Source organism: Lolium rigidum, chromosome 5 (assembly GCF_022539505.1).
Source record: "Lolium rigidum isolate FL_2022 chromosome 5, APGP_CSIRO_Lrig_0.1, whole genome shotgun sequence".
NCBI lineage: Eukaryota > Viridiplantae > Streptophyta > Magnoliopsida > Poales > Poaceae > Lolium > Lolium rigidum.
This window is the reverse complement of record NC_061512.1, coordinates 129,735,690-129,747,628: the sequence shown is the minus strand read 5'-3', so window position 1 is coordinate 129,747,628 and position 11,939 is coordinate 129,735,690. Positions and strand designations below refer to the sequence as shown.

The 11,939-nt window shown below is 40.1% G+C and overlaps 2 protein-coding genes across 2 annotated transcripts; one reads left to right on the top strand and one right to left on the bottom strand.

Annotated features, from left to right (window-relative positions):
* Nucleotides 1-1,344: 1,344 nt before the first annotated feature.
* On the top strand, nt 1,345-5,056 carry LOC124652897 (vacuolar protein sorting-associated protein 32 homolog 2-like). Its single transcript, XM_047191943.1, has 7 exons — nt 1,345-1,408; nt 2,251-2,388; nt 3,587-3,686; nt 3,906-3,991; nt 4,085-4,176; nt 4,366-4,480; nt 4,589-5,056. Exons 2-7 carry the CDS (start codon nt 2,299-2,301, stop codon nt 4,760-4,762), a joined length of 657 nt encoding a protein of 218 aa, XP_047047899.1. The 5' UTR covers nt 1,345-1,408; nt 2,251-2,298; the 3' UTR covers nt 4,763-5,056.
* Nucleotides 5,057-5,380: 324 nt separating this feature from the next.
* Nucleotides 5,381-10,421, bottom strand: LOC124656409 (B3 domain-containing protein Os01g0234100-like). Its single transcript, XM_047195161.1, has 10 exons — nt 10,265-10,421; nt 9,915-9,980; nt 9,026-9,181; nt 7,898-8,023; nt 7,612-7,731; nt 7,347-7,381; nt 7,125-7,269; nt 6,662-6,868; nt 6,453-6,543; nt 5,381-6,342 (listed from the first exon to the last, which is right to left on the bottom strand). Exons 1-10 carry the CDS (start codon nt 10,346-10,348, stop codon nt 5,618-5,620), a joined length of 1,755 nt encoding a protein of 584 aa, XP_047051117.1. The 5' UTR covers nt 10,349-10,421; the 3' UTR covers nt 5,381-5,617.
* Between the last annotated feature and the right edge of the window lie 1,518 nt (nt 10,422-11,939).

The window sequence follows — 11,939 nt, the reverse complement described above, 5'->3', positions numbered from 1 at the left end:
TTAGTTGCTCTAATTCAGTTCACAAATCCGTAGACAATTTCCCACTTTCTCTTACTCTTTCCCATTTTTCTGAACAAGGAATTGTACTACATGTTGTAAACTGTCTATGAGCTGAATAATGTCTATGAGCTGAATAAAATTTCGGCGCCCCCGGCGCCACCAATTGTTCAAAAAAAAACCCATCTGCAGTAGCACCATCTTTATCTACCCCTTGTAATCTCTTGGCAAATATGATGTATGATGTAATATATTGTTTTTCCATGATCTATTGTATCTCTATGTTAATGTTTGAGTAGTGACTTGTTCATGACAATTGTTATATAGTTTGTTGTTGGTTGCATACAAGATATGTTATCTTCTATGATGATCTTTTGTACTAACATATGGGTGTACACATATGTTGGGGGATGCATAAGATTATCACCGTTGCATGTTGATAGAATGAGGGATAGTCGGAGTCTGACAGAAACCGAATCCCAATTCTTAGATTTAGGGCTCCTTTGATTCAAAGGATTTGCATAGGAATTGTGTAGGATTTGGTTCCGATGGGAAAATTTCCTATACATGTTGTTTGATTCATAGGAACATAGCCTATAGGAAAAATTCCTATAGGAATCTTGTAGTGTAATTCCTATAGGAAAAAAGCATTAGCCCATACCTCATGGAAAAATTCCTTTGCTACAATCAAACAAACTTCATCTTCCTATAGGATTCAAGTAGACATGCAATTCCAATTCTATACCTTTCCTATTCCTATGTTTTTCCTATCCTTCAAATCAAAGGAGGCCTTATATTGTATTAATTCATGGTTAATCAACGACTGTATAACTATATGGACCTTTAAACTTACAACGGTGATTGAACTTATTTTTTAACATTGCGAATTTTGTTTTTGAATAAAGGGAGCATATGCATCCTAGATCAAACTGCATTTTGGCCTTTTCTTTTGCTAAATTTATACTCCCTGTATTAAGAAACACGGAGGGTAGTACACCCGTGTTTTTTTTTCCTGCACGTTGCCTCCATTTAGCTACCTCCCGACCATGTGGGCCGTTTGTTGTTCTTTCTTCGTCCTAAAGCCAGTGCCGCCACAGGCCTCTCCAGATACATTAGTGCGCCGCCGATACCAGCAGCTGTTGCCCGCTTCCACGGCTACACTCCGGCGAGAAATGCGGCGTACTTCGGAGCTGGATGCGCTGACGCGGCAGCTCGGATCGTTCGCGTCGTCTCGGTGCTAAGACTGGTATGCCACTGGTATAGATGTAGGTAGTACCGATTTTAATTAATCCCCCACCCTTCCCTTCCCTTGCTTCTTAGTTTCCACCTCCGTGTCCGTGGTTGCAGCTCGCAGTCGCAGGAGCTCGATTCGTCGACGGGACATCAGGGACTTCCAGATTCCGTTGTTCAGGCAAGTGGGGATTTCTTTCTAACCTGCATCTGAAGGGAAAAACTAAAGAGGGTAAAATGGTAAAACAGTTCTGACTTTTCAAGATAGTGTTCATGGCATAAATACTCCCATTTGTTTGGAGTGTGGATAATTTAGCAGGTGCACTTCATCCATTATTGTAGAGCCAACCCAACAGAGATGATACGGTCAGCTAACTTTCATCGTCACAAGTTGCATAGATAGAGAGCGGCAGCTCAACTGCTACACCGGAAAAGAAAAAAGAGGAGATGGTTCAGTTTACCTCATTACCTTGTCTCAAGCTAGAACCATGGAGTGATATGGTGCTTCTGTGCTGCCATACGTGGGCTATGTACCTAGTGCCAACTAACCATATGAATGCTGAGTGCACCAAGATGCCGCATATATGTCTAGGATGCAACGGAAACCTAATCCCACATACCTGTTACAGATTTTTGATGCGCTGAAAGTGTTGTTTGTGTCATACTTAATGTTGATTTATCCTCATATGTATAATTTCGAAAATAAAGGAAAGGAACCTATTTAGCACAAAGTGGTCACCGGTAGGCAAACTGTCAAACAAGGGGATGTGGCATGTATTCTGAGATGGTGATCTCACTGGAAGTGTCATCCTTTCTTTTTCATAAGCTGAGAATATTCTACCACATGCTAATGGCTGTGTCTGCCTTTTCCTTCCTACTATTCTCAGATGCTAATGGCTGTGTCTGCCTTTCTCTTCCTACCATTTCTCAAGGAGCTACCTTTCCCCTTGCTTCCCCTGTTGATCCGCTCTCCTTCAGGAAACACCATTCCTATTCATCACCCACATACTCCTTCATACACAGGCCATCTTCATCACAGAGAGAGAATCAGGAGAAGGCTGTGACGGCAAGATGCTGAAGAAATTGCTGTTGAAGACTAAGAGCAAGAAGAAGAAGGAGGCTGCCTCTTCTGCCCTCCCCACTTTGGATCGCCTGCATGAGGTCTTTATCTCTTCCCCTGTCCAGTTTATTTTCTTTTGCCTTTCGTATTCTCTCAATCTTTGCTTTCTTGCTCGAATTTCATCAGTTTTGTCGGCAAACCAGGTTGGATTTTGGGTATGGAAGCTCAAAACATTTCAAATTTGTTTCCATCAAGATTTTTGTTTTGTTAGCAACGAATATATGAAGAACAGAAAGCCTCAGGACTGTAGCATGTATCACCCGAGTCTGTAGTAATGTAATCTGAGGAAGTAGCCATATCCGTCTTTTTTAACTACTAGAATACTGTAATGTAGATGTCAGCACTTATGTATCCAATAGATTTTCATAACACAAGCATGGACGAAAACAATACAATTAAGTTTTTTTTTCTTACATGGCCGAACCTTCCAATTGGTTGCAGATTTTGACCATTAGTTGTCATTTGTCTAGGAGAACTTAGTTTGTTGATTTGAAGATATGGTCAACTCTGTCGTCCTAGTCATTTATTGCTCGTCTGTTTAGAGGACATAATAGTAAACTATTGTACATTTGATGCTGATACTGATGTTCCCCATACCCTGTTTCTCGTTTTTCTATCAAAAAGTGATGATGTCAGCTTGACCCTTCGTATACTACACAATCAAGTAGCAACAATCAATAGAGTATGTTTTCGTGCACACAAAATCAGTGTCATTATAGGAATAAGAAACTTATGCAAAGGCCAAGGGAAGGGAACATTCAAAGTAGGTTGATTTATATGCATTCCCAGCTACAGCTCAGTTTTAGGATGCTAAGTAGTCTATTCCGTCTTCTCTTTGCTTTTCTTGCATACTTTTTCAAAATGATAAGATTTTTCACAACAGCGTATCATGTTGGAGATAGTTAATTATGTGAGAGAACTCGATAGCCTCTTATATGGCGAGGAGTGCATGTTAGATGGACAGAAAGATATCTTTGAGTTGCCTGAGTTATGAGTACAGTTCAAAGATATCATTCCGTTTAAACAGAAAGATATCTTTGAGTTGCCCGAGTTATGAGTACAGTCCAAATGCTAATATTACCAATTACTACTCCCTCTGTTCCAATTCAATTGACTTCAATCTAAACCATTGTTTGCTCATTGTCTTGTATCCCTCACGTCAATTTAAACGGAATGGAGGGGGTATCATATATTATCTATTTAGAGTGGCTTATTTTTAGTGCTTTGTGGTACGTGTAGACCCTGGAAATGCTGGAGAAGAAAGAGCGTTTTCTTCAGAAAAAGTCTTCTGCAGAAGTAGAAAAGGCTAAGGATTACACGAAGGCAAAGAACAAGAATGGTAAGTGTTCTGTTGACAAATACTGCATTTGTTTGTAAGGTCCCAGGTGTTGCGCAGAATCCATCGACCTAAGACGAAACTTAAACACTGCTAGGGGTTTGTGAACTTGAATATCCGGAAACCATTCACTAACTAATGGCTATTTAGTGCTGGACAAAACATTTCTTAAAAATTGTGATGGCTGTGTAACTTACATGAGAAATTACTTCGTTGTTGCAGCTGCAATTCAGTGTTTAAAGAAAAAGAAGTTGTATGAAACACAAATTGAGCAGCTGTCAAATTTTCAATTGCGAGTCCATGATCAGGTGACGAAAGATGGTAGACGTATCTTCAATCATGGTCACACATATCTGGATTCTGAAAGGTTGCAATAAACTAATGGTAAATTGTTTGTGTAGATTATAATGCTTGAGAATGCTAAGGCAACTACTGACACAGTTGATGCTTTGCGCTCTGGATCATCTGCTGTCAAAGCTATTCAACAGTCCCTGTAAGATTCCACCTCCCCTTTCTCTGTTTCCATTCAGTGGCAGGTGCAGGTGTAGGATTCCCATGCATGCATCCAGCAGCAGTGCCCACTCAATTCATCCATGAATAAGCTACCTGACTTGGATGTGCAGGCCATCAGTTGCCAATAACATGTCCCTTTTTATGACCCGACCATGCAATTCTTGTGCAGGAGTATCGATGACATTGAAAATGCAATAGATGATGCGAACGAACAAACAGAAAACATGAAACAGATACAGGAAGCACTTGCAACACCATTCGGTGCTTCAGCTGAATTCGACGAGGTGTGTTGGTTCTGTCCCCTTTGCATCAGTTTAAAAACATTCCGACCATCGTCCACATGTAACATCAAGTTTGAAGATATATGACACATTGTTCTTTTTCCGAAACAGGATGAGTTAGAGGCGGAGCTGGAAGATCTCGAGGATGAAGAGCTGGAAAATGAGCTGCCTGAACCGCCACAGGGGAGACCCGTGGCGCCATCTGCGTCTGAGGCAAAGTCTTCCCGGCCGATGGCCAATGATTTCGCTGAACTGACCAAGCTCCAAGCAGAGATGGCCCTTTAGAAACTGTGTTTCAGGTAGGATGCTGACATTGAAACCTCTGTATAAATCTCAGACATTCTGATGCGTGCATGTTGTGAAATTGAGCCTGTTTTGTCGAACATCCATTCCTGCCACTGCACTTCTTAACTGAATGGCAGCGCTCTTAGGTTCCTGTTTCCCGTCTTTTGCATCTTGATCAAATGACTTGCATAGGCTTTTGGAGAATTGAAATCCTTAGGAAATTGGCCTACGATGTTTGATTTGTAGGATTCAACCCTATAGGATTTTCTGAAGAAATCATTTTCCTTTGCACTATGTTTCACAGGAAAGTTTGAATCACTCAGAGATATGAATATAATCTGTGGCGGTTCAGTCCCACGAACATTTGCATAAGGAAAACCCCACGACTCTTATCTCAACAATCTATGTGTCTTCGCATCTGTGCATTATTTTTCCTGTTCTTTTCTTTCCCCATGTGTAAATCCAGAGAAATTTTGCATGTACTTCTTTACTCCAAAATTTATTCTTTATGCGGCAAGACCCCTTAAATTGGTCATTCACTTGTTCCTTGTTATTTCTTAACAATTTCAGTAGCTGAGCCAAAACCAGTAGCTGCAGAAACAAACGAAGAGCGACTCATAATAAACACGCAAGGCTACATTTCATCATTCCATCTTGCAGCATTGCTAGCTGCGCACAAGTTGAAGCTGATGTGCACCCAAAAAAAAAGGCATCCTAGATACGTTGCTGTACCAAACTACCCATCTAGATAGACAACATTTAACTAGAGCTTGCACGGAAAAAAAAGTTCAATTAGAACTGATACATAGGTTAACCCTAAGCTAGTTACAGAACATGCGCACGAGATGTCGTCGATCACCATGGTGCGGCCGCCAGCTGCCGCATAGCCTGGTCCTTCTTCTTCCTCGCGCTCGACTCTACCATCTCTTTCATCTCCACGTCCATCTCCTCCAGGGCATCCTTGAGGCTTGACATCCTCGACTCAAGGGCTCTCATTTCTTCTGCGGCATTATTCCTCTCCAGCTTGACTTTTTCATACTCCTCACACTCCTGTGCGGCAACCTGGAGGTCTGGCTGAGCAGTGAGGAGGGCAAGTAGGCCGTCAACGCGCTTGCGCAGGAAGGCGACGTCCATTCCAAGGAACTCAAAGGACTCCAAAATCTTCTTCCACGCCGCAAGGTCCTCCAGGGAAGAGGAAGATGCAGAGGAGGCCCTGATGCCCACGGCGATGTTGACCGTCTCCATGATCACTCCTGCAGCGAACATTGGGCTTATCTGCTTCAGCAGACCCCTGTGGAGGAATGCCTTCCGTGCAAGGCAGAGCTCGTAATATGCCGTGCGCATGTGAGCCGGAATTAGTTTGCGGTCGATGGCTGAGCCATCGATCACGATCTTGAAGTCTCTAAGGCTTGTCATGGTGTTGAAACCGGTGTCTGGGTGGTCTGGAGATCTGATGCCGTCGTTGTCCGCTGCTTCTTCAATGGCTAGGTTGCTGCTGTCATCATTGGTTCCATTGCCACCGAGTCTGGTACCTTCTGAATCCTCCTTGGACATGACATCATCATCCGAACTATTTTCTTCTGCATTGCGGAGGAAAAATCATGATTAGGAAGATCCAAATTTGATAACCTATTTCCATTTACAATAAATTAATAAGTGCGCAAATGAACGTTCAAAAACAATTTCTCACCTGATATATTGTTTTCCTTGGATGTGTCCAAATTCAGGAGACTAAGGGCTCCATCAGTTGTAGTGAACTTATTTTCTCTTAGTACGTACACCTGAAAAGAATAGTTGAATATTATCAAAAAAGGGTAGCACTCCTGCCGTGTATTTGAAAACAACAATTATGAAGGAATGATGGAGCAGTAGACTAAATATTTGTGAAGCACAACTCGCCTTAAATCTTGTTGGTCTCACGAGTTGAAAGACCACGGCATCGCCTACTTTAAGATCATGTTGTACCACAAATCCATGCCACCCACCACTGAGTCCCCCCTTGCGAGCTAGGTAATTTGTATCATAGCTGTGGCCATCCTCATCTTCTAATTCAACTGTAACATCATGGTCTGGAAGATAATTTCTGCAAAAGCTAACCGGGAGCCCCTGGGAGAGGAACACAAAGGTCAAATACAGAGGGAGCAAAAAAGAAGCTACATTAATGGTGGCACATGCTTCTTGGCTCCTCCATCGAGAGCTCAATTTCGCAAATTTATCCGTGCTCTAAAATTTCTTGTTCATCCTATGAAGATATCAAATCCCTTGTAATTTAGTATTCTACTGAATGTTGCTCATAATAACGGGATTACCGGATTCATCAGCATTGGACAAACATTCAAACATGTATTAAACAGAGACTTACCAGCCAAAAACCCCTAACAACATGTGACTTCAGCATAAGCTTGATAAAGCTTGGGCCTTCTTCTGGCAATTTCTCATTGACCTTCACAGCTCTGTCCCAAGCAGTGCCATAGAAGTCCTTAACACTACAATTTGTTTTCAAGATTCAGGTGAATAATCCAGACACACTTCATGGCTTTTTTAACAAACTCTACTCATGAGAAAACAGCGAAAGTTGAAATACCGTGCAGATTTATCCCTGCCATCATCATCAGATACCTGTCGAACCAGAACTTGTTCATAGTTAGTCTTGCTGAAATTTTGATTCAGTCATCCACATTCCAGAGTGTAACATATATCTTGATATGCTTACACTCAATTACGGCATCGTACATATTTATTTTACAAAAGAATGAGTGCCATAAATGAACAAGTCATTCAATCAAACTTTGAACAATAAAAAAATTCTACATTGAAGCGATCTGAAATGATTCCATGTAGGACCTTACCTCTGGCTCCAAATCACCATCCTTGTCTTCCTTGCCCTCACTGCTTCGGCTCCTACTGTCAACCAGCTGCGGTTTCTTGCTCTTGGCAGATTTGGAACCTGGGGCCCTCCCTCTCTTCGTCTGCAACACAACCAATCAAAGCAGATCACCATGTTCATAGCTAGTCTATTTCTCCAATGTTTTTTTTACTTGGCCATAAAAAATGCGAAGTTTGACATACGTCAAGCTTTGAATAACAAATATGTATTAACCGAGCGATCTTTAATTATTTTTTCTAAGGCCTTACTGTCGGCTCAAAATCATCATCTTTGTCACTCCTGCAATCGCTACTGCTGCTGCTGTCAAACAATAACCGCTTCTGCTCCATCTTACTCTTGGCAGATTTTGAACCTGTTGGCCTCCCTCTCTTCATCTGAAAATAAACCAATAAACCAAAGCAGAGAAATGAATTAAATTTCTACTTACATTCGGCTGAAGTCTTGAGATAATAACAAACAACCTGAGTTATGAAAGAAATTGAAGAGCCAAATGTCTGAAGCATTATGAGTTTATTTTTTCCTGAAACGCACTTCAAATTGCGTATCTTTTGTATTAAAAAAAGAATACCAAAAAGTGCACTACTTACACGACTGAAAACAAAAAACCAAATTTTTTTATAAGAAATCTTAAACAAAATTGCTAATCAAAACTAGAGAAAAGGAAAAGAAAGCCAAAAGAAGCAAGAAAACTAGTCTTAACACTATCTAGCCATCGGAAGCATAACGAGTTCATAACTGAAATCTTTAGTGCTGTTCGCAAGCTTGGGTTGGACTTCGGGCAGGGAAGCTTAAAACATTTCAAATTAGTTTCCGTCAAGGAAAAAAATGTTTCCAGTTAGCAACAAAATATATAAAGAACAGAAAGCGTCAGTACTGTAGCGTGTACCACACAAGTCTATAGTAATAGCAAAATGAGGAAGTAGCCTTACAGAACCGATCTTAAATTATTGTAGGGATGAAACCTGCTACCCGCATGGGTAGCTACGCACCCCTGCATTATACCAACATTCACACCATATTAACTTGCTTTAGCTCGGTTTCCTAGTAGAACGTGGAATTCTAGTTTACAAATGTGGTTTCCGAATTTTGTTTTGAACTTTTTTTTTGTCGAAGTCAACTAACTATTCAAAAAGTCAACGAAAAATACGTTGGTGAGTTGACTTTGCCAAACAAATATTCATATCAAAATTTCGAAACCACTTTTGTACACCAGAAATATGTGTTCTACTAAGAAAACAAGCTAAAATAGGTTTATACGGTTTGAATCACCATTTAACACAGACGTGCGTAGCTACCCATGCGGGTAGCAAATGCACTCTCAATTATTGTAATGTCCTAACAGAAGCGATCTTAAATTATTTTGTCTAAGGCCTTACTGTCGTCTGAAAATCATCATTGTTGCTACTTGTCTCAAAATCATCATCCTTGTCACTCTTGCAATCGCTACTCCTGCCGCTGTTGAAGAATATCCCCTTCTGCTCCATCTTGCTCTTGGAAGATTCAGCACCTGCTGCTTGCCTCCCTCTCTTCCTCTGGAAATAAACCAACAAACCAAAGCAGAGTAACGAATTAAATGTCTACTTACATTTGGCTGAAGTCTGGAGATAACAAATAATCTGAGTTATGGATTTTTTTTTGAAGAGCCAAATCTCCGAAGCATTATGCGTTTATTTTTTCCTCGAACGCACTTCAAATTGCGTATCTTTTGTATTAAGAAAAGAGTACTAAGAAGTGCACTACTTACACGACTGCAAACGAAAGAACCAAAAATTATAAGAAATTCTAAACAAAATTGCTAATCAAAAGTTCAAAACTAGAGAAAAGGAAAAGAAAGCCAAAAAAGACAGAAAACTAGTCTTAACACTATCGGAAGCATCACGAGTTCATAAATGAAGTATTTATTTGTTCTAATTTTATGAATAAGACATGTTGATATCACACGCACAAATGCAAGGATAAAATTAGGGTGTGTGTCTTTATAAGTTTTAGTGAGGTCTTTGCTAATTTTCTTTGCTCCCTGTTTATAACTAAAGCCTGGGAGTTTTTCTTGACCATTCTCCAGGCTCTCTGGCCTCATGATCTTCCATAGTGAGGATATGTCGAAAAGTTGGACGCTTGTAACTTATACCGAGATGGAAAGGAAAATGACGAGGAACTGTAAAATATGAAGACATTATTTCTTTTATTAAAAGGGATGCTCTGAATGGAGCCATTTGTGCTCTAATTAAAGTCTATTGAAGACAACTAAATCAGTAAAACACTTACTTTTAAAATAATATAGTCATCAAGTTCTTTAGACTGTTCACCAAAAACAATAGCTAACTCCTCATCCTGCAATAACAAAATTTTAATTATTGCATCATGAGAAGTTGGATTTAGCAAAATACCAAAAAGAACAACATATATAGCCAAACAACATCATTTTTTACGAAAGCAGTTGTAGCCTAATGCATGCAGACATTGTGTATTTCTATTAGTCGCTTCATTGCTAATGGGGCACTATGTGAAAAACATAAGTATATTAGCATGAACAAAGATTCAGAAAAGAAAAGGAGAAAAAGCTGATAAAATTGCTGAAAAAGAAGGTTCCCTTCCGTGAAGGTTATCACCGTCACCTTGAAATCACCGTCCTCCTGAACGTGTCTGCTGTCGTCAAGCAAATTAAGCCTGTGATGCACCAGTGCCATCCTCTGCCCCATCTTGGTCTTGGCAGACCAGGAATTTTCAGCCGGCGTCAATCTCTGTAAATCAAGCAACCAAGATGCGAGTAGACATCAACAAACCAGTAAATTAATTAGCACTAAATCTCATGTAGTAGTCTAGCAGTAAGTAGTAGCCAATAGTCAGTTCAGGCGTGAGAGGGCTGCGTGCGTCTGCGTTTAAGAAAAAGTGAGTAAAATACAATATAACATGGAAAAGAACTTTTAACAAACAATCAAAGGTCGTATCAACAGGAGAAAGAGAATCAATCAACCGATCTCATAATCAAATGTCCAAGACAAAGTGTCGATGAACTAAACATTGGGGATTTTTTTATTCTTCCGCCTCTGTTCCTCTACCGGCAAGAATCACCTTGCCGAAAATTACTCCTGTAAATCGAAGGAGAAGAAGAAGACAATCTTCCGGAAACATAAACAAACGAAGACAGCATAAAGAAATCCTAAGCGTCCCATTAATCGGAAAGCAGAAATATACACGGGGATATCAAGAGAAGTAGAAATATATGTGTATAATAAGCAAATAAATAAAGGGAGCACAGGGCCAGATCGGCAGGTGCTGGCTTGCGCGTGGGAGTTTTGTGTTGGAACTCGGAAGAGATAGAGAGAGAGCTTGCTTTGAAGGACTCGTCGATCGCCATGGCTGGACTCCTCGGGAGCTCCGGTGGATGTTTCGCGAAGTGGGATGGATATGCGAGAGAAGGAAGAAGCCGGGGAATGTACATCGGTAAACTTGTACTCCGTAGTAACTCTAGAACGGAACGGAACCAAACGGGAGGACTGGAAAGTGCTAGCCGACCGTTCGGAATCTTCAAGGAGAAATTTGTTCTAACATACTTCCTCCATCATTAAATAAGTGAATATTTCTTTCACAAAAAAAATAAGTGAATATTTAATTCTAAATTTTATTCATAAAAAAGTGTACTTCTATCTTTTTTAATGCATTTTAAAGTAATAAAAATTGCTTCTCTCTCATCGCACGGAAATCAAATCCAATAATACTGAGCACATGTTCTTCTTGTTTTCTACATGCACTTACCTCATTGGATGTGAAAGAATTAAAGAGGAGAGCTGCATCAATCCAATGTATTTTTCACGCCACTATATAATTTATCTTGAAAAACTCGTATGTGCACTTATTTGTGGATGGAAGGAGTAGTTATTTGTTTACACTAGAACTACCCCTTCTGTTTTTATTTACTTCCCACTCTAGACTTAGTTAAAGTTAAAAAAAATTCAAATTTGACCTATAACATATGAAATAATATTAACCATATTGTCAAATGCACATAATATGAAAATAGAGTTTGCGACAATTGTAATACTATAGACTTTACTTTGTAGATATTACTAATATTTTAAAAAATATTTAGTCAATTTTTACTAAGTTTGGCTTTGATAAAACCTAGAACACGATCTAAGTGTGAACGGAGGGAGGATACATGTGTGCGTGTGTCTGGTACATGTCCCTTTAATTAAGAGTATCCCACCCGTGTGGCGGTTCCCGTGCCCTTCAAATCCTTTTTATGGTTCGTAGCAAAAAAAAGTCCAACCGACAATCCTCAAACGTTGC